The 23214-nt window shown below is 44.6% G+C and overlaps 2 protein-coding genes across 4 annotated transcripts in view; one reads left to right on the forward strand and one right to left on the reverse strand.

Annotated features, from left to right (window-relative positions):
- The window catches only part of DNAH8 (dynein axonemal heavy chain 8), a 329590-nt gene extending 328747 nt beyond the window's left edge, over positions 1-843 (reverse strand). The window contains exon 1 of the mRNA XM_075863774.1: positions 714-843. The gene's annotated coding sequence lies outside the window, so the exon portion shown is untranslated. The remainder of the gene's footprint in view (positions 1-713) is intronic.
- On the forward strand, positions 822-22104 carry GLO1 (glyoxalase I). Of its 3 annotated transcripts, none has more exons than XM_075863495.1 (7): positions 822-1080; positions 6294-6500; positions 8856-8938; positions 9473-9613; positions 15574-15638; positions 19330-19419; positions 21082-22104. In XM_075863495.1, the coding sequence occupies exons 2-7, from the start codon at positions 6456-6458 to the stop codon at positions 21171-21173; spliced, it is 516 nt and encodes a 171-aa protein (XP_075719610.1). In that variant the 5' UTR covers positions 822-1080; positions 6294-6455; the 3' UTR covers positions 21174-22104. The 3 variants fall into 3 exon arrangements, with proteins under 3 accessions (XP_075719610.1, XP_075719609.1, XP_075719608.1); XM_075863494.1 differs by having other exon boundaries at positions 995-1087; XM_075863493.1 differs by lacking the exon at positions 822-1080 and having other exon boundaries at positions 5627-6500.
- The last annotated feature ends 1110 nt before the right edge of the window (positions 22105-23214 follow it).

The following is a 23214-nucleotide window of genomic DNA, read 5'->3' on the forward strand; positions in this document are numbered from 1 at the left end:
GCCCGTCGTATGGCCGCTAATGACGGATCGGTGAAACACGGACCACAGACGGATGGCTTCGACTACACGGTTCCGTTAAAACAACAGAAGTGTGCATGGCCCCATAGAAATGACGTGTGCACGAGGCCCAAGAATGGCGCAGTCTTAATACACGACGGTCACGTGACATAATCCCGTAGTCGCATCTCCCCTGCCGTCTGATGTCATGAGCCTTTACGTACGTCCGTGCAGGGAACGATAAGACGATATGGTCTCCTGACCGCCTAAATGCGACGTCACAAGGGCAGAATTTCACCGCGGTTGTTATATTTACAGTCCCGGGATCATTATCAAATAAATTGTTGGAGAGCTGTCACGATCTTGCACCATTTGCATTAACTATATTGTTGACGGCGTGGGGCAGCACGTGGCAGAAATCGTTGGCGTCAAACTCAGTAGAAAAACACGTATTATTGTGACATTTTACCAAATCCTTCACGATCTTTACAGCCATTATAATGCCTCTGGTGATTTGGGGCAGCTGGGTTTAATCACACTATGCGGTGTGATCGCGGTTTTTGCCGCGATTTTGTTAAAATCTTGTCAAAAATCACAATGATAACGCAACCTGTGACGAATAGACCCTCCCATTGTGTGTGTTATATTTATATAGCAACCTGTCCCCAATATCATGATGACGCACATAATAATGCTATAACTATGCTGCGGCTCACCCGGCGTCACCCGTCAGCCTCACAACCCGCTGCCATGTACGCGCCGGGAATACTTCCCTCACACCTCGTCCTCCTCCGCGTACTGAGGAGACATGGCGGAGGGTTCTTATTCACAGCGTCATTTGATGGGAACGCGCTCGTTATAAAAACACAGTTCTTCATTATAAACACGTTACAGTCGATAGTCGGCAATTTATGAAGTGAAGAGTCGGTAATGTATGAAGCAAATAGTCGGGATTTTTTTTTACTATAGTGAGAGGTCTTAGATCACATCCCGCGGAGGAAGACTTCATCGTGACGCATCACTTGTGAAAAACGGCGGGAACTGTGACTAAAGCGTGTCAGCCGCTGCTGACTGGTCAATCGTGTAATATGTATATTATTATATGTCATTCTTTATTATTATGTCATATTACATTCTGTAGTATATACGATGTGATATTACATGATATATTGTATTTATGTTACTATATATAAATATTATTACATTATTTACTAACATTCTTTATATCACCCCTGAGCTGTTACGAGTGTCGAGTCGACATACACGCTACGCTGCTAGGCCGTGTTCACACCTTGTGGATTCTGAAAGGACTTGGCAATGCAGGTGTATAGGGGTTTTTATGCCTCATTCACACGCTCCAGGAAAAACCTGAGCGCGCCGTCACAATCTGCAGTATGGTCATTTATGGGGCGTGTTTTACGTGTAAAAGCCGCGGATTAGATCTGTTGATTTGCAATGGAGCTAATCCGTGCTCGGAACCACAGGCGACTCCGCAGCAGAAATCCTCGTTTCAGCTGTGTTTTTCTGTCGTAGATTATCTTGTCTGATCGCTGGGACACCCACCGATCGCTAGAGCGGGGGAGCCGAACCCCCGCACCCTCCACAGTGAGGAGGACATTGATTGGAGCGGTAGTCGAGGTTTCGTGCTGCCTCTCAGACAGAAAAACAACCCAGCGCTGTACTCGGCTGTTTCCATAACTCCCATAGACTTTGAATGGAGCGGCAGCACGAAACCTCGACCACCGCTATCGCAACGCCAGTGAGGTATTCATTTTTTTTCTGCTCCGCTTCCAGCAGCGGTGACAACAGATGACAATCTGCAGCACAATATGGTGGGGTCTTTCGGACAGAATTCCCTGCAAGTTTTGTGTCGGATTCGCTGAGTATCTGACCTGCATGAAACATACCCTTAGGGCTCGTATGCACTGCGGATTTTGCGTGGCGGCTCCCGCCGTGGAGCTATTCTTCCCTTCCATTGACCTCGGTGCTTTCATCCTAGCGATATCCCATAACATCCTATGATGGCAATACCCCTTTAAAAAATAGGAGAATGACCGCGCATATACAGTCACTTCTCCGCATGCAACAAGTACCAGGTATCCCCATTCTCATGATTGGTGGGGGTCCTAAACTAACAACCAAAACAATGGAAAGCACTGTGCTGATTTCCACATAGCAAAATCTGGGCCCCAAGTGTTCATGGCTGCCTCTATGGTATATACATCCTATAAGACTGATCAGGTAATCACTGTAACTTTTCTCCATTATACACTACATACAGCCTCAACCTCTTAGGCCGGATAATGACAGTATTTCCGGGGAGAGGCAGGGACTCCTAGCATCATTGATAATTATGATTCTAGAAGCCCGGCTCCCTGCACTGTGGTCAGTCCGGGAAATCCGGCCTAAATCATTGAATTCCGGTGTTTCCTTCAGTCCATTCCCCCCGGTGTATAACGTCCGGCACTCGCCCTGCAGTCACTTTACAGACATTACTGATAGAACGGCTCGTAGTAAAGAGATCACTGACCTCCAGCGCGGTCCTGTAATAGGACGTCACCGGTGTAACACGTCAGTTCCGGAAATATCTCCCCCCCCCTAGATATTCCACCATCACCTGTGACTGATATTATTGTAAAGTGGGAGGAACCTCAGCCACGAAGTGCAGACCACGTAAAGTTACAGAGCGGGGGGGCCGAGTGCTGAGGAGCAAGTGCAGAAAAGTCACCAACAATCCATAACTGCAGAGTACAGACCTCACCTGGTATTCACATCCGCACACTGTGCCCGGGAGCTTCATGGCCGAGCAGCTGCATGCCAGCCGAACATCACCAAGCACAATGCCAAGCGTCAGATGGAGGGGTGTAAAGACGCTGCCACTGGACTCTGGAGCAGCGTGTTCTGTGGAGTGACGCTTCTCTATCTGGCGTGTTCTGTGGAGTGACGCTTCTCTATGTGACGTGTTCTGTGGAGTGACGCTTCTCTATGTGACGTGTTCTGTGGAGTGACGCTTCTCTATGTGACGTGTTCTGTGGAGTGACGCTTCTCTATCTGGCGTGTTCTGTGGAGTGACGCTTCTCTATATGACGTGTTCTGTGGAGTGACGCTTCTCTATGACGTGTTATGTGGAGTGACGCTTCTCTATGTGACGTGTTCTGTGGAGTGACGCTTCTCTATATGATGTGTTCTGTGGAGTGACGCTTCTCTATGTTGCGTGTTCTGTGGAGTGACGCTTCTCTATATGATGTGTTCTGTGGAGTGACGCTTCTCTATCTGTCGTGTTCTGTGGAGTGACGCTTCTCTATGTGACGTGTTCTGTGGAGTGACGCTTCTCTATGTGGCGTGTTCTGTGGAGTGACGCTTCTCTATGTGACGTGTTCTGTGGAGTGACGCTTCTCTATGTGACGTGTTCTGTGGAGTGACGCTTCTCTATCTGTCGTGTTCTGTGGAGTGACGCTTCTCTATGTGACGTGTTCTGTGGAGTGACGCTTCTCTATATGACGTGTTCTGTGGAGTGACGCTTCTCTATGTGACGTGTTCTGTGGAGTGACGCTTCTCTATATGACGTGTTCTGTGGAGTGACGCTTCTCTATGTGACGTGTTCTGTGGAGTGACGCTTCTCTATGTGACGTGTTCTGTGGAGTGACGCTTCTCTATGTGACGTGTTCTGTGGAGTGACGCTTCTCTATGTGACGTGTTCTGTGGAGTGACGCTTCTCTATATGACGTGTTCTGTGGAGTGACGCTTCTCTATGTTGCGTGTTCTGTGGAGTGACGCTTCTCTATGTGATGTGTTCTGTGGAGTGACTCTTCTCTATATGACGTGTTCTGTGGAGTGACGCTTCTCTATGTGACGTGTCCTGTGGAGTGACGCTTCTCTATGTGACGTGTTCTGTGGAGTGACGCTTCTCTATGTGACGTGTTCTGTGGAGTGACGCTTCTCTATGTGACGTGTTCTGTGAAGTGACGCTTCTCTATATGATGTGTTCTGTGGAGTGACGCTTCTCTATGTGACGTGTTCTGTGGAGTAACCCTTCTCTATGTTGCGTGTTCTGTGGAGTGACGCTTCTCTATGTGATGTGTTCTGTGGAGTGACGCTTCTCTATATGACGTGTTCTGTGGAGTGACGCTTCTCTATATGACGTGTTCTGTGGAGTGACGCTTCTCTACGTGACGTGTTCTGTGGAGTGACGCTTCTCTATCTGATGTGTTCTGTGGAGTGACGCTTCTCTATGTGACGTGTCCTGTGGAGTGACGCTTCTCTATGTGACGTGTTCTGTGGAGTGACGCTTCTCTATGTGACGTGTTCTGTGGAGTGACGCTTCTCTATATGACGTGTTCTGTGGAGTGACACTTCTCTATATGACGTGTTCTGTGGAGTGACACTTCTCTATATGACGTGTTCTGTGGAGTGACGCTTCTCTATATGACGTGTTCTGTGGAGTGACGCTTCTCTATGTGACGTGTTCTGTGGAGTGACGCTTCTCTATGTTGCGTGTTCTGTGGAGTGACGCTTCTCTATGTGACGTGTTCTGTGGAGTGACGCTTCTCTATGTGACGTGTTCTGTGGAGTGACGCTTCTCTATGTGACGTGTTCCGTGGAGTGACGCTTCTCTATGTGACGTGTTCTGTGGAGTGACGCTTCTCTATATGACGTGTTCTGTGGAGTGACGCTTCTCTATGTGACGTGTTCTGTGGAGTGACGCTTCTCTATATGACGTGTTCTGTGGAGTGACGCTTCTCTATATGACGTGTTCTGTGGAGTGACGCTTCTCTATGTGACGTGTTCTGTGGAGTGACGCTTCTCTATGTGACGTGTTCTGTGGAGTGACGCTTCTCTATGACGTGTTCTGTGGAGTGACGCTTCTCTATATGACGTGTTCTGTGGAGTGACGCTTCTCTATGACGTGTTCTGTGGAGTGACGCTTCTCTATATGACGTGTTCTGTGGAGTGACGCTTCTCTCTGTGACGTGTTCTGTGGAGTGACGCTTCTCTCTGTGACGTGTTCTGTGGAGTGACGCTTCTCTATATAACGTGTTCTGTGGAGTGACGCTTCTCTATATGACGTGTTCTGTGGAGTGACGCTTCTCTATCTGTCGTGTTCTGTGGAGTGACGCTTCTCTATATGACGTGTTTTGTGGAGTGACGCTTCTCTCTGTGACGTGTTCTGTGGAGTGACGCTTCTCTATGTGACGTGTTCTGTGGAGTGACGCTTCTCTATGTGACGTGTTCTGTGAAGTGACGCTTCTCTATATGACGTGTTCTGTGGAGTGACGCTTCTCTATATGACGTGTTCTGTGGAGTGACGCTTCTCTATGTTGCGTGTTCTGTGGAGTGACGCTTCTCTATGTGACGTGTTCTGTGGAGTGACGCTTCTCTATGTTGCGTGTTCTGTGGAGTGACGCTTCTCTATGTGACGTGTTCTGTGGAGTGACGCTTCTCTATGTGACGTGTTCTGTGGAGTGACGCTTCTCTATGTTGCGTGTTCTGTGGAGTGACGCTTCTCTATGTGACGTGTTCTGTGGAGTGACGCTTCTCTATGTGACGTGTTCTGTGGAGTGACGCTTCTCTATGTTGCGTGTTCTGTGGAGTGACGCTTCTCTATGTGACGTGTTCTGTGGAGTGACGCTTCTCTATGTGACGTGTTCTGTGGAGTGACGCTTCTCTATGTTGCGTGTTCTGTGGAGTGACGCTTCTCTATGTGACGTGTTCTGTGGAGTGACGCTTCTCTATGTGACGTGTTCTGTGGAGTGATGCTTCTCTATGTGACGTGTTCTGTGGAGTGACGCTTCTCTATGTGACGTGTTCTGTGGAGTGACGCTTCTCTATATTGCGTGTTCTGTGGAGTGACGCTTCTCTATGTGACGTGTTCTGTGGAGTGCACAAGGTCCATAAAGACTTGAGTTGTTGGTTGGCTGGTTGGAGGAGTTTTGGGTGGAGGAACTTGACTGGCTGCACAGAGTCCTGACCTCAACCCCATCCAACACCTTTGGGATAAACTAGAATGGAGATTGCGAGTCTGGTCCCCTCCCCCAACATCAGTGTCTGACCTCACAAATGTCGTTCTGGATGGATGGGCAAAAATTCCCACAGACCCCAAAATCTTGTTGAAAACATCCGCAGGAGAGTGTAAGCTGTCTTACTGCAAAGGGGAGGGGGGGCAAACTCCATATTAATGCCTATAGATTTATAATGGGACGCCATAAAGCGCCTGTAGGTGGAATGTGGAGGTGTCCCAATACTTTTCTCTATATAGTGTATATCGCCACAGACTCTTCCTTCTCTGTCCTCCTTAGTAATGACTCACTCAATGAGTGACAAGACCAGTGAGCGATCACCATGAGCGGGCGTGTCCAGAACTGCTGTGTGCGACTATCCCAGGATGGGCGTGTGTCGGGCGTCTGGCTGTTCGTCCAAGGGTGAGCTGTCCAAAAGTGTCATCAGTGCCGGCAATAGCCATGGAGGAGACACCAGAGCTCAGCGAGCTAGACCCAGCAACTCAGGTACTGAATGTACACGCTGTATACATTACTATTTGATACTATAATATACATGAAGTAATAATCATATTCCATGATCATAAACCTGTTGCTTTCCAGCTGCTGTGAAACTACAACTTCCAGACTGAGGCTGTTAAGGCATGCTGGGAGCTGTAGTTCCCGGACAGTTGGAGAGCCACAGGTTGCAGGTCATTGATTATGATGATGATAATAATAATAATAATATACATTTCTTAGGCTGCGTTCAGATTTGAGCTTCATTTATGGATCTGGCAATGCGTTGTTGTTTCCGTTATGAACAGAAACCATGACGCAGAAGTGAACAAAGCCTTACTTATATGATTATTCCCACACATCCTGCATTACCTATGTACTTTATATTCTACATTGTTGCATACACACAAAGTAATAAATAAACAGGGGGCAAATTTATTAAATGGTTTTTTTTCCGTCCGCAAAATTTACGTAGCTTTTATCAGACATGCCTCATATTCCTGAAAATGGGACACGATAATATTTTAATTTGGCACACGTTCTATATTTTGCTGTACACGCACCAAAGATCAATCCTTGAAGTGAAGGACACAGGGATTTTATCAAACATTTTACGCCGGTTTTCAGAATAGTCAAACATACCGGCGCACCATTGTGCCAAAATTGGCAACTTTTCACTCGTTTCGCCACTTTTAAAAAGTAGGCAGAGTTGAGCGGGAGGGATGAGGCCAACAAATGTATTTTTCCTAAAAAGCAGAAAATTGAACAAATTGTAGTGCAAATCTTCATTAGGAGGCGTGCGACTTTTAATAAATTTGGCGCATTTCTCTCCAATGTAGTACATTTTAGGACTGGCGTATGAAACGCAGTCTTAATAAATCTCTCCCGCAGAATATTGCAGTAAAGGCAGCAATAACATGCATGGATGGGCCAGCAGTGGTGTGTCGAGCAGCGGCTCTGTTCACTCCACAACCCTCCTTGCAATTATTATTATTATAATACCAGACCTGTATGATCTGCCCTAGTTTCGAATGCATTTAATTACGCACACACCTTCAGTGACAGTAGAACACAGTGATGTCTTCCTATAGGACAATTACTCTGTCTTAACCTGTGTGTCAGGTGCAACCGAGAACGACAGGCGGCTGGGAGGGAGAACCAGGGGCCTTGAGGGCTGCAGGGTGACACTAGTTTTATCCCATCTACAGGCAAATTGCTTAAAGAGGCTGTCACCAGATTATAAGTGCCCTGTCTCCTACATAATGTGATCGGCGCTGTAATGTAGATAACAGTGGGTTTTATTTTGAAAAACGATAATTTTTGAGCAAGTTATGGACAATTTTTAACTTTTGACCAAGTGGGTGTTGTAAAGAGAAGTGTATGAGGCTGACCAATCAGCTTCAATACACTTCTCTTCATTCCAGCCCAACTGCTTTCACTGCACAGCGTGATCTCGCTGTGCTGTCACCTTCTCACACACTAACTTTACCGAAGTGTCTTGAGAGTGAATAGACATCACCTCCAGCCATGATGCAATGTCTATTCACACTCCTGACACATTGGTAAAGTTTGTGTGGGACTTACAGCACACCGAGATCACGCTGTGCAGTGAAAGAAGCTGGGCTGGAATGAAGGGAAGTGTATGATGCTGATTGGTCACTGATTGGTCACTGATTGGTCAGTGTCATACACTTCTCTTTACAACGCCCACTTGGTTAAAAGTTAAAAAACGCCCAGTTGTCTATTAACAAACGAATTAGCATAAATCTAAAATTGTCCATAACTTGCTCAAAAATGATCGTTTTTCAAAATAAAAACCACTGTTATCTACATTACAGCGCCGATCAGATTATGTAGGAGACAGGGCACTTATAATCTGGTGACAGCCTCTTTAAAGCCTCCTTCACATAGGTTTTTTTTCTAGGGCTTTAAAGGGGTTGTCCCAGCAGAACAACTTATAACCTATCCACAGGATAGGTGATAAGTGTTGATCGCTTGGGGTCCCACCCCTGGGACCCCTACTGATCAAGAGAACGGGGGTCCCGAGTCCACTTATGAACAGAGCGGCCAGTCACGCATGTGCCCTGCCGCTCCATGCATTTTCTATGGGACTGCCGGAGATAGCTGAGCATGTGCATATTTATGGGGAAAAACACATTTCAGACATGCATGATGCAAATTGCTTTAAATTCTTGTGCAAAGGGTTAATAAATCCCTCACACAGCAGATTAGATGCTATTTTGGAGTAAAATGCACCAAAAAAAGGAGCAAATATATTGATAAAAGTGGGCCAATTAGTTTTGGTCACCAAATGTGTAACCCTGTAAATACTAAATGTGTATGTTCCTTATGTGCCCATTTTAGGACTTTATATTGCAGCAGACAATGCTCCGGATTAAAGATCCCCAGAAATCACTGACATTTTACAATAAATGCCTTGGAATGATGTAAGTCACAGCGCTCTGCTTCTGTAGTTTACAAACCTGTTTAGACACCACCTACTATCATTCTGGAGGACCTGGCTTGTCCATGTATTACATAGATAGCGCTGTGGGATGTCTGCAAAGATCAGTCAACTGCAACTTATCACTGTAATAACTTCTGACTGACACTTAAATTCTAGACCATCGACAATTTACTGACAGACATACCCCTACTTAGCTTTCTTACCACTACGCATTTCACTCCACTGCATTCCATTCTAGAGGTTGTAGTGGATTCCTACTTCAGATTACTGTTGAGTACCTGGTGCAAACCGTAATTATCCTTATTCTGCTTTGCAGTGAAGTCCTGTGAAGCCTACAGGAAACCATGATAAATTTAAATGCAGCTCTGGGTGTGACCAGAGAACAGACTCAAAATCAGTGCCATATATGTAAAGCAAAGTATTAGCAAAGTTGCTCTTTAAAGTGAATATCAAGCTTTTAATGGGCATCTAAAAAGCAGCAGCAGCTTTGATGATGTTTGGTCTTTCTTCTTAGTCTCCTCCTGAAACTTGATTTCCCCTCCATGAAATTCTCACAATACGTCATGGGTTATGAGGACGGTAAGGACATCCCTGAAGACATGAAGGAGAGGGAGGCCTGGGCCTATTCCTGCAAAGCGACCGTCGTACTGACACAGTAAGTTATGTCTGGGAATTATTTTGTACATGATGAATCCACCCTTTGCCTCCTATTCTGAGACTAGCGCCATCACTACACGGGTAATAATAAAAGTGCTTTGTCCGACCTATGCTTTTAAGTGTCTTTGTTTAAGGCCTCATTTACACGAGCGTGTGCGTTTTGCGCACGCAAAAAAACGCTGCGTTTTGCGTGCGCAAAAGGCAATTGACAGCTCCGTGTGTCATCCGTGTATGATGCGCGGCTGCGTGATTTTCGCGCAGCCGCCATCATAGAGATGAGGTAGTCGACGGCCGTCACTGTCCAAGGTGCTGAAAGAGCTAACTGATCGGCAGTAACTCTTTCAGCACCCTCGACAGTGAATGCCGAACACAATATACACCAACCTGTGAATAAAAAAAGACGTTCACACTTACCATGAACTGCCTGCTTCCTCCAGTCCGGTCTCCCGGCCGTTGCCTTGGTGACGCGTCCCTCTCTTGTCATCCGGCCCCACCTCCCAGGATGACGCGGCAGGCCATGAGACCGCTGCAGCCTGTGATTGGCTGCAGCCTGTGCTTGGCCTGTGATTGGCTGCAGCTGTCACTTGGCCTGAATTGTCATCCCGGGAGGTCGGACTGGAGGAAGGAGCCGGGACTTATCGGTAAGTCAGAACTTCTTTTTTTTTTTACACGTATATGTATATTGTGATCGAAAGTCACTGTCCATGGTGCTGAAACAGTTTAAGTCTTTCAGCACCGTGGGCAGTGACTGTCTCCTGACGTCGCGTACCCGAACATTTTTTGCCGGGTTCGGTTAAAACGAGTTCGGCCGAACCCGGTGAAGTTCGGTGCGCTCATCTCTAATTTGACACTCCGTTTGGATGTTTGTAACCAGAAAAGCACGTGGTGCTTTTCTGTTTACATTCATCCTTTTGACAGCTCTTGCGTGATTTTCGCGCATGCAACGCAGGACCGTCAGTGTGGCATGCGTTGTTTTCACGCACCCATTGAAGTCAATGGGTGCGTGTTGCGTGAAAAACGCAAGAATATAGAACATGTCGTGAGTTTTACGCAACGCACTCACGCTGCGCAAAATTCACGCATCGTCTAAACAGCCCCATAGACTATTATAGGTGCGTACGACACGCGTGAAAAGCACGCGCGTCGCACGCGCGTATAATACGCTCGTGTAAATGAGGCCTCAAGTGAATGCCCACCTTTGAACACCACTTTTATTATATAGATCTAAAATTCAGTGCTGATTATTCTTAGAATTTCCTAATGTTCGAAGATTATTGGCAATGTCTTCCTTTTTGAAGTGCTGCCCCTTTGTACAGCTTTCTCCACGAACTCTACGGCGCTCCTGTTCTGCACATGGCCGCTGATGGAGTTGTTGTTTTTTTAGTTCACATGCGACGCCATCGGCGGCCGGGTTCAGAACGGGAGCGCTGTGCAGTTTGTGGAGAAGGCTGCACTAACAAAGGGAAGGCGCTTCGGAGAGAAAGACTTCAGCACTGGTCTAATAACTATATTTTAGTAAGTAGCACATAATGCTGTTTCCCATACATTTGTGAAAATAAACATAAAGATAAGAATAAGTAACACAGAGACTGCACCAGCAGAATAGTGAGCGCAGCTCTGGAGTATAATACAGGATGTAACTCAGGATCAGTACAGGATAAGTAATGTAATGTATGTACACAGTGACTCCACCAGCAGAATAGTGAGTGCAGCTCTGGAGTATATTACAGGATGTAACTCAGGATCAGTACAGGATAAGTAATATAATGTATGTACACAGTGACTCCACCAGCAGAATAGTGAGTGCAGCTCTGCAGTATAATACAGGATGTAACTCAGGATCAGTACAGGATAAGTAATGTAATGTATGTACACAGTGACTCCACCAGCAGAATAGTGAGTGCAGCTCCGGAGTATAATACAGGATGTGACTCAGGATCAGTACAGGATAAGTAATGTAATGTATGTACACAGTGACTCCACCAGCAGAATAGTGAGTGCAGCTCCGGAGTATAATACAGGATGTGACTCAGGATCAGTACAGGATAAGTAATGTAATGTATGTACACAGTGACTCCACCAGCAGAATAGTGAGTGCAGCTCTGGAGTATAATACAGGATGTGACTCAGGATCAGTACAGGATAAGTAATGTAATGTATGTACTCAGTGACTCCACCAGCAGAATAGTGAGTGCAGCTCTGGAGTATATTGCAGGATATAACTCAGGATCAGTACAGGATAAGTAATGTAATGTATGTACACAGTGACTCCACCAGCAGAATAGTGAGTGCAGCTCTGGAGTATAATACAGGATGTAACTCAGGATCAGTACAGCATAAGTAATGTAATGTATGTACACAGTGACTCCACCAGCAGAATAGTGAGTGCAGCTCTGGAGTATAATACAGGATGTAACTCAGGATCAGTACAGGATAAGTAATGTAATGTATGTACACAGTGACTCCACCAGCAGAATAGTGAGTGCAGCTCTGGAGTATAATACAGGATATAACTCCACAGTGACTCCACCAGCAGAAAGCTCTACCCAGCGCCTCCTTACATCTCCTCCCTCATATCTGCCTACCACCCTACTCTAATGGTACAATATTCTGGGGAGTCCTGATAGACAATCCAGTGGTACCATGTCCTGGAGAAGCTGCCAGGTCTATTAGTTAACGGAGATGTGAGGTCTTCCATGCGTTTAAGTTCCTCTATTTTACGAAACAAGAGTTGGAGAGAGGGAGGTTCTGTGCTCTTCCACAAGACTGATATACAAGCTCGAGCACTGTTAACTAAGTGTCGCAGAATAGACCTTTTGTATTAGGCTGGGTTCGCACAACCTATTTTCAGGCGTAATGGTGGCATTTCACGCCTGAAAAGACGGCTCCAATACGTCGGCAAACATCTGCCCATTCATTCCAATGGGTTTGCCGATGTTCTGTGCCGACGACCTGTCATTTTACGCGTCGCTGTCAAAAGACAACGCGTAAAATTACAGCGTCGTCAAAAGAAGTGCAGGACACTTCTTGGGACGTAATTGGAGCCGTTTTTCATTGACACCAATGAAGAACAGCTCCAAATTACGTCCGTAAAAGACGCCCTGCAAAACGCAAGTACATGCAATTACGTCTGAAACTCAGGACCTGTTTTCTCCTGAAAACAGCTCCGTAATTTCAGACGTAATTGCAGTTATCGTGTGCACATACCCTCATGGTAAAGGAATGTCTCTGAGATGATCAGGAAAAAGGCCGGAGTAAAAGGTATGGTGTGGTCAGAGAAAGGGGAGGATATTCTCCAAACTTCCTGCCAGAAATGAGACAACACTGAACAATCCCAGAAGGTATGGCGAAGGGTCCCTTCAGCAGACCCGCAGCGGCAGCAAAGGGATGAGACATTGGGGAACATAACATGAAGTCTAGACGGGACATAATACCATCGAGATAAAAGTTTGTAACCTGCCTCTTGGATACGACTAGAAATTGACGGCCCATGCGTTATATCATATATTCTGGTTAATTGGAAGTCAGAAAAAGACAGATTCAAATCCTGTTCCCATTTGCCCACAAAGGGAGGCGGAGGCCGCGTCAAAGGGGAGTCCAACATGACATAGATAGCGGACAGGGCATGCCGCACTGGACCCGTTCCAGAGCAGAGGGTTTCCAATGGAGTGTCGGAGCGGGACAGGGCGGCGGGGGGTGGAAGGGAGACAAGGAAATCATGGAGTTGATTCGCCCTCCAAAATCCCAAAGGACATGGGTCAAGTGTGGAAGCGAGAGATTCCAATGTCGGCCAGGTATCTCCCATCAAAAAATGGTTGGCCCGATATCGGCCAGAAGATGCCCATCTCTGAAAGACAGGATCAGATGGGCTCGGTGTGAAGGAAAGATGGACCAATATCGGGAGTAACGGGGAAGGACGGGGTAGAAGTTGGATCCCAGTAGATTTTCTGACTATTGTCAAGGTAGGGGAGACGGTAGGGTGAGGTGGAGAGGGCAGAGAGAAATTGGGAAGACAGGGTAAAACATGAAAAGGCGAAGAACAGAAATGTGATTCCAAGGGTACCCAAAGTTTGGTATCAGCATTACGATGCCAGTCCACTAGCCTAGCGAGATGAGTAGCTCTGTAGTATGCGTAAATATCAGGTAATCCAATTCCTGTCTTTTAGGTCTGTAGAGTAACAACTTTGAAATTCTGGCTGGTTTATTGTTCCACACAAATTTGGAGAAGAGGGAGGCAAGTGCATTGAAGAAGGACTGAGGAATATAGATGGGCAGGGCCGGTAGCAGATAAAGAATCCTAGGGAGAACATTCATCTTTAGTATCGAGCAGCGACCGAACCATGTAAAGGTGCCAAGAGTCCATCCATCAAGATCCTTTCTAACCAAGGACAATAGGTGAGGGAAGTTGGCCGGATAGAGTCCGACGTACGTGGGGTAAGGTGAAGCCCCAGATATGGTAGAGTAGATGGGGACCATTTGAACGGGAAGGAATCTGCTAAGAAAGCAAGAGCTGTTTGCAGTAAAGAAATATTGAGGGCTTCCGATTTCTGCAGGTTAATTTTGTAATTTGATAGGGTCGCGTATCGAGAGAGTTCGGAGAGAAGATTAGGAAGAGAGATTAAAGGTTGGAATAGGAAGAATAAAAGGTCATCAGCATAAGCGGCAATTTTATGAGTAATGTCCCCAACCCGAACTCCTGTAATATCAACATTCCGACGAATGTATCTAAGGAGAGGTTCTAGTGTGAGAACGAAAATAACTTGTTTAATTGTTAATTAGATTTGTCTCTATGTAATTTCTGATGTTGTCTGTACGTGGTTTCCAATATAAGCTTTATATTTTTAAATCATTCAAAACAAGAAATATCAGTATATGGGTCACGAAAATAAATATCCCCGCTTTCCCCAGCATTATAAAAGTCAATCCATCGACCCGCTCCCTTCCTGAGCACACGGGAAAAGCCCATGTTATTTAATCAAAAAATGTATAAATATCTTGTATGTCAAACAGGCGATTAATTTTCCCCAGTAATTCCTCTGATCTCCTTTCTGATATATATGTAACTATTCTAAAGTAGTAAAAAACTTGTGTATTTAAGAACTCATAGTAAGATGGTGTGAACGGTTTTAACCGTGCGTTCAAAATAGTTTTCTTAGGGCCTGTTCACATCACCGTTCGCTTTCCATTCCGGGGTTGCGTCAGAGGTTTCCGTCGGGTGAACGGAAAGTGAAACTGAAACCACAGATTCCGTTTCAGTCACCATTGATATCATTCCGGCAGGTTTCCGTTTTTCCGACGGAATCAATAGTGCAGTCGACTCCGCTATTGATTCCGTCGTTAAAATGGAAACCTGCCGGAATCGTGACATTAGCAATGTTTCCATCACGTGTCAAAATGTCACGTGTCAAGATGATAAAGCCTTGTGGGAGCAGTGGAGAGAGAGCCCCCTCAAGCTCAGTATTGACAAAGTTAGAGGACTTTCTGATCCATTCAATGGGACAGCTCATAATACACAACCAATTATATTTTTTCTAATTCGGGAAGGATATTCCACCTCCCTGTTTAGTAACCTGTAGTCTGTCGAGGGCCATTTTATGTCTTTTCCCTCTCCAGATAAATTGAAGAAAAGCCGATCCTAAGTCTTTTATTTTCTTTATTTCTAATTATAAAATGTATCAATTTGAAGTATATATAACATTTTGGGGAGTAGCACCATATTTACTAATGACATTCTTCCAAACAAGGAAACTGACAAGTCTGTACCTGTTCCCTTTGAGTTGTAAAGTGCTGTGGAATATGTTGGCACTATATATGTATAAAGATTATTATTATTATTAATAAAGTAACTTATTATTGGTGCTTTACAATGACCCTGTCCCCTCTCTCTCTCCCTCTCCAGCGACGCACACAGTTATGCCTGGTAATAAGGTAATGCATGTCTGTTCTTATTTCCTGCAGCAACTGGGGCAGTGAGAACGATGAGAAACCTTTTCATAATGGCAACTCGGACCCTCTGGGCTTTGGTAAGTTGTTTTACTCTCAGACCTGTCTATGTATCTGCAGCTCAGTCATTGACCGTAAATAAATTGAATTTTTTACATTGGTTCATATTTAGCATAATCATAAGGCCTTGGCTGCAGTGAGACTTAAAGAGTCTCTGTCACCAGATTATAAGTGCCCTGTCTCCTACATAATCAGATTGGCGCTGTAATGTAGAGAACAGTGGTCCTAGCAATAAAGAGTCTCTGTTACCAGATTATAAGTGCCCTATCTCCTACCTCATCTGATCGGCGCTGTAATGTAGATAACAGTGGTCCTAGTAATAAAGAGGCTCTGTCACCAGATTATAAATGCTCTCTCTCCTACATAATCTGATTGGTGCTGTAATGTAGATAACAGTGGTCCTAGTAATAAAGAGGCTCTGTCACCAGATTATAAGTGCCCTATCTCCTACATAATCTGATTGGCGCTGTAATGTAGAGAACAGTGGTCCTAGTAATAAAGAGGCTCCGCCACCAGATTATAAGTGCCCTCTCTCCTACATAATCTGATTGGCGCTGTAATGTAGATAACAGTGGTCCTAGTAATAAAGAGGCTCTGTCACCAGATTATAAGTGCCCTATCTCCTACATAATCTGATTGGCGCTGTAATGTAGAGAACAGTGGTCCTAGTAATAAAGAGTCTCTGTTACCAGATTATAAGTGCCCTATCTCCTACCTCATCTGATCGGCGCTGTAATGTAGATAACAGTGGTCCTAGTAATAAAGAGGCTCTGTCACCAGATTATAAGTGCCCTATCTCCTACATAATCTGATTGGCGCTGTAATGTAGAGAACAGTGGTCCTAGTAATAAAGAGGCTCCGCCACCAGATTATAAGTGCCCTCTCTCCTACATAATCTGATTGGCGCTGTAATGTAGATAACAGTGGTCCTAGTAATAAAGAGGCTCTGTCACCAGATTATAAGTGCCCTATCTCCTACATAATCTGATTGGCGCTGTAATGTAGAGAACAGTGGTCCTAGTAATAAAGAGGCTCCGCCACCAGATTATAAGTGCCCTCTCTCCTACATAATCTGATTGGCGCTGTAATGTAGATAACAGTGGTCCTAGTAATAAAGAGGCTCTGTCACCAGATTATAAGTGCCCTATCTCCTACATAATCTGATTGGCGCTGTAATGTAGAGAACAGTGGTCCTAGTAATAAAGAGTCTCTGTTACCAGATTATAAGTGCCCTATCTCCTACCTCATCTGATCGGCGCTGTAATGTAGATAACAGTGGTCCTAGTAATAAAGAGGCTCTGTCACCAGATTATAAGTGCTCTCTCTCCTACATAATCTGATTGGCGCTGTAATGTAGATAACAGTGGTCCTAGTAATAAAGAGGCTCTGTCACAAGATTATAAGTGTCCTGTCTCCCACATAATCTGATTGGCGCTGTAATGTAGAGAACAGTGGTCCTAGTAATAAAGAGGCTTCGCCACCAGATTATAAGTGCCCTGTCTCCTACATAATGTGATCAGCGCTGTAATGTAGATAAGTGGTTTTTATTTTTGAGAAAGTTATGAACAATTTAATATTTATGCTAATTAGTTCTTAATGACCAACTGGGCATTTTTTAACTTACGACCAAGTGGGCGTTGTAAAGAGAAGTGTATGGCGCTGACCAATCCGCGTCATACACTTCTCTTCATTCCAGCCCAGCTTGTTGCACTGCACAGCGTGATCTCGCGAGATCACACTGTGACGGGACTTCCTCCCACAGGTTCTTCATGGAAGACTAAACAGACATCGCCTACAGCCGCTGCAGATACGGCTGGAGGCGATGTCGGTTGACTCTTCCATCGCTCCGGTGAAAGACCTGTGGGAGGAAGACCTGTTATAGCGTGATCTCGCGAGATCACTCTGTGCAGTGAAAGAAGCTGGGCTGAAATGAAGAGAAGTGTATGACGCGGATTGGTCAGCACCATACACTTCTCTTTACAACGCCCACTTGGTCGTAAGTTAAAAAACGCCCAGTTTACAAATCAGAATGTCACAGTCCAAGGGGATCTTCCTATGGGATTTGGTTTAGGGCTGGAAAGGAATTCTATTTTCCTAACCCTTGCAAGCGGGTATTGCTGGAGGGAATTCCTAGGTTGAAAGTCCTAGAAGAGTCTTTTAAGCCACATTCACACGGCACTGTTTTGGTCAGTATTTGGCTTCAGTATTTGTAAGCCGAAACTACACAGAGAAAATGTATAATGGAAAGATTTGCATCTGTTCTGTGTTTTGTCTTACAAATACTGATGAAAATTACTGACCAAAATAGTGCCGCGTGAAAGAGGCCTCAGGCCGGGTTCCCATGTACCGTAGACGCTGCAGAATTTCCGCAATGGAATTCTGTGTGGAAATTTCGCAGGTTTTTTAGTAGCAGCAAAATGGATGAGATTTAGTAAATCCCATGCCCCCGCTGCGGGAAAAAACCGCTGCGGAAATGTTAATAAATTGACCTGCGGTGGGGAATTTAAATCCACAGCCTGTCAATTTATGCTGCGTTTTGGTTGATTTTGTGTTGCGACTTTTGCAGCGTATTAGCAGCGATTATGCCGCAAAATATCACAACTACGGAAGAAGTAAAAAAAAAAAAAAACACACTTACCCAGAAGTCTGTGTTTTTTCGTCCAGTCCGGCCTCCTGGGATGACGTTGCATCCCATGTGACTGCTGCAGCCAATCACAGGCCAATCACAGGCTACAGCAGTCACATGGACTGCCGCGTCATCCAGGGGGGCCGGAGCAGACTGCACAGGTGGGGCTTGTCATCAAAACAACGGCCTAGGTAAGTGCGAGCATTTTATCCATCTGAAAAAACCGCACCACAATGTAGTAGATTTCATTCAGTTGATGAACTGAGATTTGATCACTATTAGGCTAGATTCACACGAACGTGTCCATTTTGCGTCCGCAAAAAAAAAAACGCACTGTTTTTCATGCGCTGCAGTTCCGTGTGCCGTCAGTGTTTGTTCCGTGTGTCATCAGTTTTTCATATCAGTGTTGGTGCACATTTTTTTTTTTCTTTGCATTTCTTTAGCAACTGTTGCATGAATCACGGACAGCACACGGATGACGTCTGTGCTACGTCCATGATTTTCACGCGCCCATAAACTTCCATGGGCGACGTGGTCCGCAACACGGACCAGAATAGAACATGCAGTGAGTTTCACGCAGCGGACACACAATGTGTGAAGAAAAATCGCATGTCTAAATAGCCCCATTGTATTGCATGGGTCCATGTGCTCTCCATTTTTTTAACGGACCGCACACTCACGTATACAAAGTTCAGGTGAATCAGGCCTTAGGGTGCGATGTGGGGTCAGAGGCACACAGGAGCCCCCCCCCCAAACTGAGCCATCAGTCCAACTCGCTGACGAATTCAGCATTATGCAGCTTCTATGTATCGCGGAGAGAAAGAAGCTGCAGCGCAAAAACAAAATAAACAAAATAACATTTTTAATAAAACTATATTCGGATATATATACACAACTATACATGTTCAGGATTCCCAAATACATAAATTACAAAAAAGGTTTCAAAGGTTTTCATAGTCATTAATATCAGGTTTATAAACTTTTATAAATGCAAAAAAATGTACAATGTTTGCAATCCCTGCCGCTGATATATGTTCCCTGCACTGCGGCTCTTATTGCTCACTAGAACTCCCCTGTTTTTACAGGTCATATCGGCATTGCCGTCCCAGACCTCTCTTCTGCTTGCAGGAGGTTTGAGCAGCTTGGAGTCACAATTCTGAAGAAACCCAATGATGGTAAAACTTTTTTTTTTTATCTTGATTTTGTTTTATATACACTTTAAATGTTTAGTTGAAGCATCAATATACAGTACATAGAGGTATAAGATCATCCATGAGAATCATCGTATAGTGTACAACTAGATATTCACTATATATGGGGCTCATAAGCTTTGTAAAAATTCGCTACTTACCCTGAGTTACATCATGTCTTATACTCCACTCACATCCAGAGCTGCAGCCACGTAGTCATGCTTAACTGAAATCCTGCATTACAGTATTACATTTTAGTAGGGTGGTTTTCCCCACATCAGATTACTGAGCGGTACCTGATGTAAAAACGACATCTATCATAGAACACCAAAGTATATTATGCTGTATACATTAGTTTGGGCCCTACTATTGTTGCTTAGCGCATCCCGTATAACTACTATCTTTGTGAAAATGCTGATTCAGATTGCAGCTTTTGTCTGGACTGCCAGAGATCTGCCTCTTCAGATAAATGCTTCCTGATTTCGGAGGATCCTCAGGTTATTGTTTTTTTCTGCTGAACTTCATTCCCACCTTCATTCAGGGACATGTTCTATGAAATATGATCTATTCTTAATGATCTGCAATGTAGGTATATGTTGTAGTTTCACAAGGCCGCATTTTTGCATCTGTATTACGATCCACTTGGACCCTCCGCAAATCTACTGAACCGAACGTCTATGAAGTTATGTTCATTTCAGGAGAACCACAGAGGGTCTGAGTGTTGCGGCTCTAGTATTGCCGTGTGAAAATAGCCTTCTACTAATTCATTGAATAGCACTTGCTTTGAGTTTGCTACAATTGTATCCAGACAAGACAATGCTCTGTGATTTAAACAGCCTGGACTCCGGTCTGATACATTTTACCTGCACTGATACATTGTAACAAACTATGTGCTGCTGATGTGTTTAGCTCGCAGAGGATTGTCCAGATTTGATGCAATTGTTATGGACTCTCAGCTATGCGGTCTAAAGTCAGGACCGGTTTTTTTCAACCTATGGATGTGGATATAGCAGAAACAGACAGACAGCAAGCGGAGATCTTAAAAATAGTGAATCATTTACACAAAGTACAGTATAAAAATGAAACCATATACAAGCTGTGTTTACATAAAACGGCAAAGTTCTTAACGCACAAACGTACGTGTGCCCAGAAAATCACATTGTAACATAGTGAGATTTTGTATTCAATGGGAGAAACCAATAGCGATCAGTCTCCCAGGATACACAGACCGCGGCCAAAGGTATCTCAAGCGCAAAAACGTAAATATCGTGTCACATCCCACCGGAACCTGTGAAGTCTGGGACACCGCCATGTCTTATGGAACCAATCGGCATTAGGGCCCAAACATGGAGCAGTCCGCAAGGGGGATTTGTTAGTAAATTTGGGTCCATTGCCGCTCTGTAATAGGTGGTTTTAACTCCTGGTGTTGTTGTTGTTTTTTTTTTGCTGGGCGAGTTATATTTGACATCATTTCAGGGTAGATTTAACTTTCTTGTTATTAATTTTATTAGGGTTGGAATGGTTCCCAGCTGTTGCAGCAGAATTCAGATTACATCCGCTTTTAATGGTGCGGGCGCAGGATCTGCGCCGCTATGTACAGCGTGGAGCGGGGAGGGGTAATTGTACTAATACGTGTATATTTTTCAGGGAAGATGAAGGGGCTGGCGTTTATTGAAGACCCTGATGGTTACTGGATTGAGATCTTCTCTCCTGACAGCATGGCGTCCATCATGACGTGATCACCGACATGTCCTACATTTTGCTGCTCGGGAGAGAAGTCATCAGACTGGCTTGACAACATTCGGAATCCTGAAGTCACAACAACAACAACAATGACGAGAAATCTAAAACAAACCCTTCTCGGCTGCTGAGTCTCACTTCTTCATAAACGTATTCATTCTTTCTGAAACGCTGATGGAACGTGTGGCGGCAGAATATTCTATCTTAAGGGTAAAATCACACACAGAGTTTTGATGCAGTTTTTTGGTGCAGTTTCTTTAACCAAAGCCAGAAGTGGATCTAAAGGAAAGAAAAGGTGTATAGAAAAGACGGATCATCTCCATTCTTTGGTGTCCACTCCTGTGTTTGACTCGAAAAAAAACTGCATCAAAACTCTGTGTGCGAACCTGACCTAAAGGCAGACGTAAGACTTGACCAGACAAGCAGAAACTGCGCCACATAGTTCACAATGCACCCTGCTGTATTGTACGTTTGTAGCTTTTTCTAGACACTTTTCTCTTCCTTGTGCCACCTCTTGGCCATCGTACTTTACACCAATATTTTGTGACACATAAATGGCGCACGCGGTCGGTTAATAAATCTGGCACATTTTACGACTCCTCATAGCCGCTTCCTTTTTTTTACACTATTGAGTGGGGTGTCAAAAGTTTTCAAAACACATCGTAATAAACTTGGTGCCCGGCATGTACGCCATTTTTTGCCCAATGTGAGTCTGACGCATTTTGCTTTGTAAACTTCCCCCATTATTCCTGTGTTATCAAACTAAACACCAGGTGAATTCCAGATTTCAAGACCAATTTTCTGCAGGTATTCTGAACAGAACAGATTCCGGACATCATGTTGGTATTTTTCGGGGCTGTTGCAGTCACAACTGTACACGTTATTTATTGCTATGATCAAGTATTTCTAATAAATTGTATTAATGCGAAATGTGAGTTTATTTACTTTGTATTCATTTGTTTTCTATATTTTGAGTCCACTGAGCGTTTTTTTAATTTGGCACTTTATGATATTGGACTATACCATAACCCCAATCTAGCTATATATTTATAGATACAATGTGACCGAATGTTATAGTTTTAATGTCATACGTAAAGGATATAGTAACATCTTCCATAATGCAGATCTAGGATCCATGACTGCCTGATGATCATGGTGGAAACCCTGTGTTACAATACTGGCGAACACTGCTGGAATCCTATGGTCAGAAGTAGCGAGCGGAGCACAGTGCAGAACCCGGTGAGACGTCCCCAGGAACAGTGCTTGGAGGGTGGAACACGAGTAGTAGTAGTAGCAGCAAGGAAGTAGGAACAGTCTGGCAAAGACAGTTCTCAGGAGCAGGAGACTGGAACAAGTCACAATACTCAAGCACTGTTTGGTATTCCATGTGGTCTGAAGTAGGCCCAAACAGGCTTTACCAGTTCTGGTTATTTATTTAGACTTTGAGTCATTGTAGTAAAAACTGCTCATAAAACCCTGAACCTGAAACCGAATAATTACACCAGAGGTAGAACTGCAGTCAGCGGCACTGAAATACAATGTGTCATATTTTATGTTCCACTTCATAATGTTTCTATTGCAGATAAATTTGTAAACAAATACAGATTATTCTTATTAGCTCATGAAGTGCACGTCGTTAGTTATAGTTTATTTCACCCCTTCCCCAACTTCATTCTGATAAATGCGATATATTCTACAGAATAAGGCCCCATGCACACGACCGTAAAAATTCTCCGCAGTTACGGACCCATTCAGATCTGTTGGCCGCAGACACCTTTCTGTATCACTACGCATAGGTGTCCGTGCCGTAGAACTGTACCACAAAAGATAGATCCTATATTTTGCTTTATACGGGCCGAAAATCCTGGTGGCTGTTGGTGGCCGGCCATGCCCGCAATCGCGGCCCATGATTACGGGCACGGCCGTGTAAATGAGGCCTAAAAGATGCATGAAGCTTAAAAGGTAACTAAACGTTCAACAAACTTCTGACATGTCATAGTGACGCGTCAGAAGTTTTGATTGGTGGGGGTCCGAGCACTG

This window comes from Rhinoderma darwinii, chromosome 4 (assembly GCF_050947455.1).
Source record: "Rhinoderma darwinii isolate aRhiDar2 chromosome 4, aRhiDar2.hap1, whole genome shotgun sequence".
Lineage (NCBI taxonomy): Eukaryota > Metazoa > Chordata > Amphibia > Anura > Rhinodermatidae > Rhinoderma > Rhinoderma darwinii.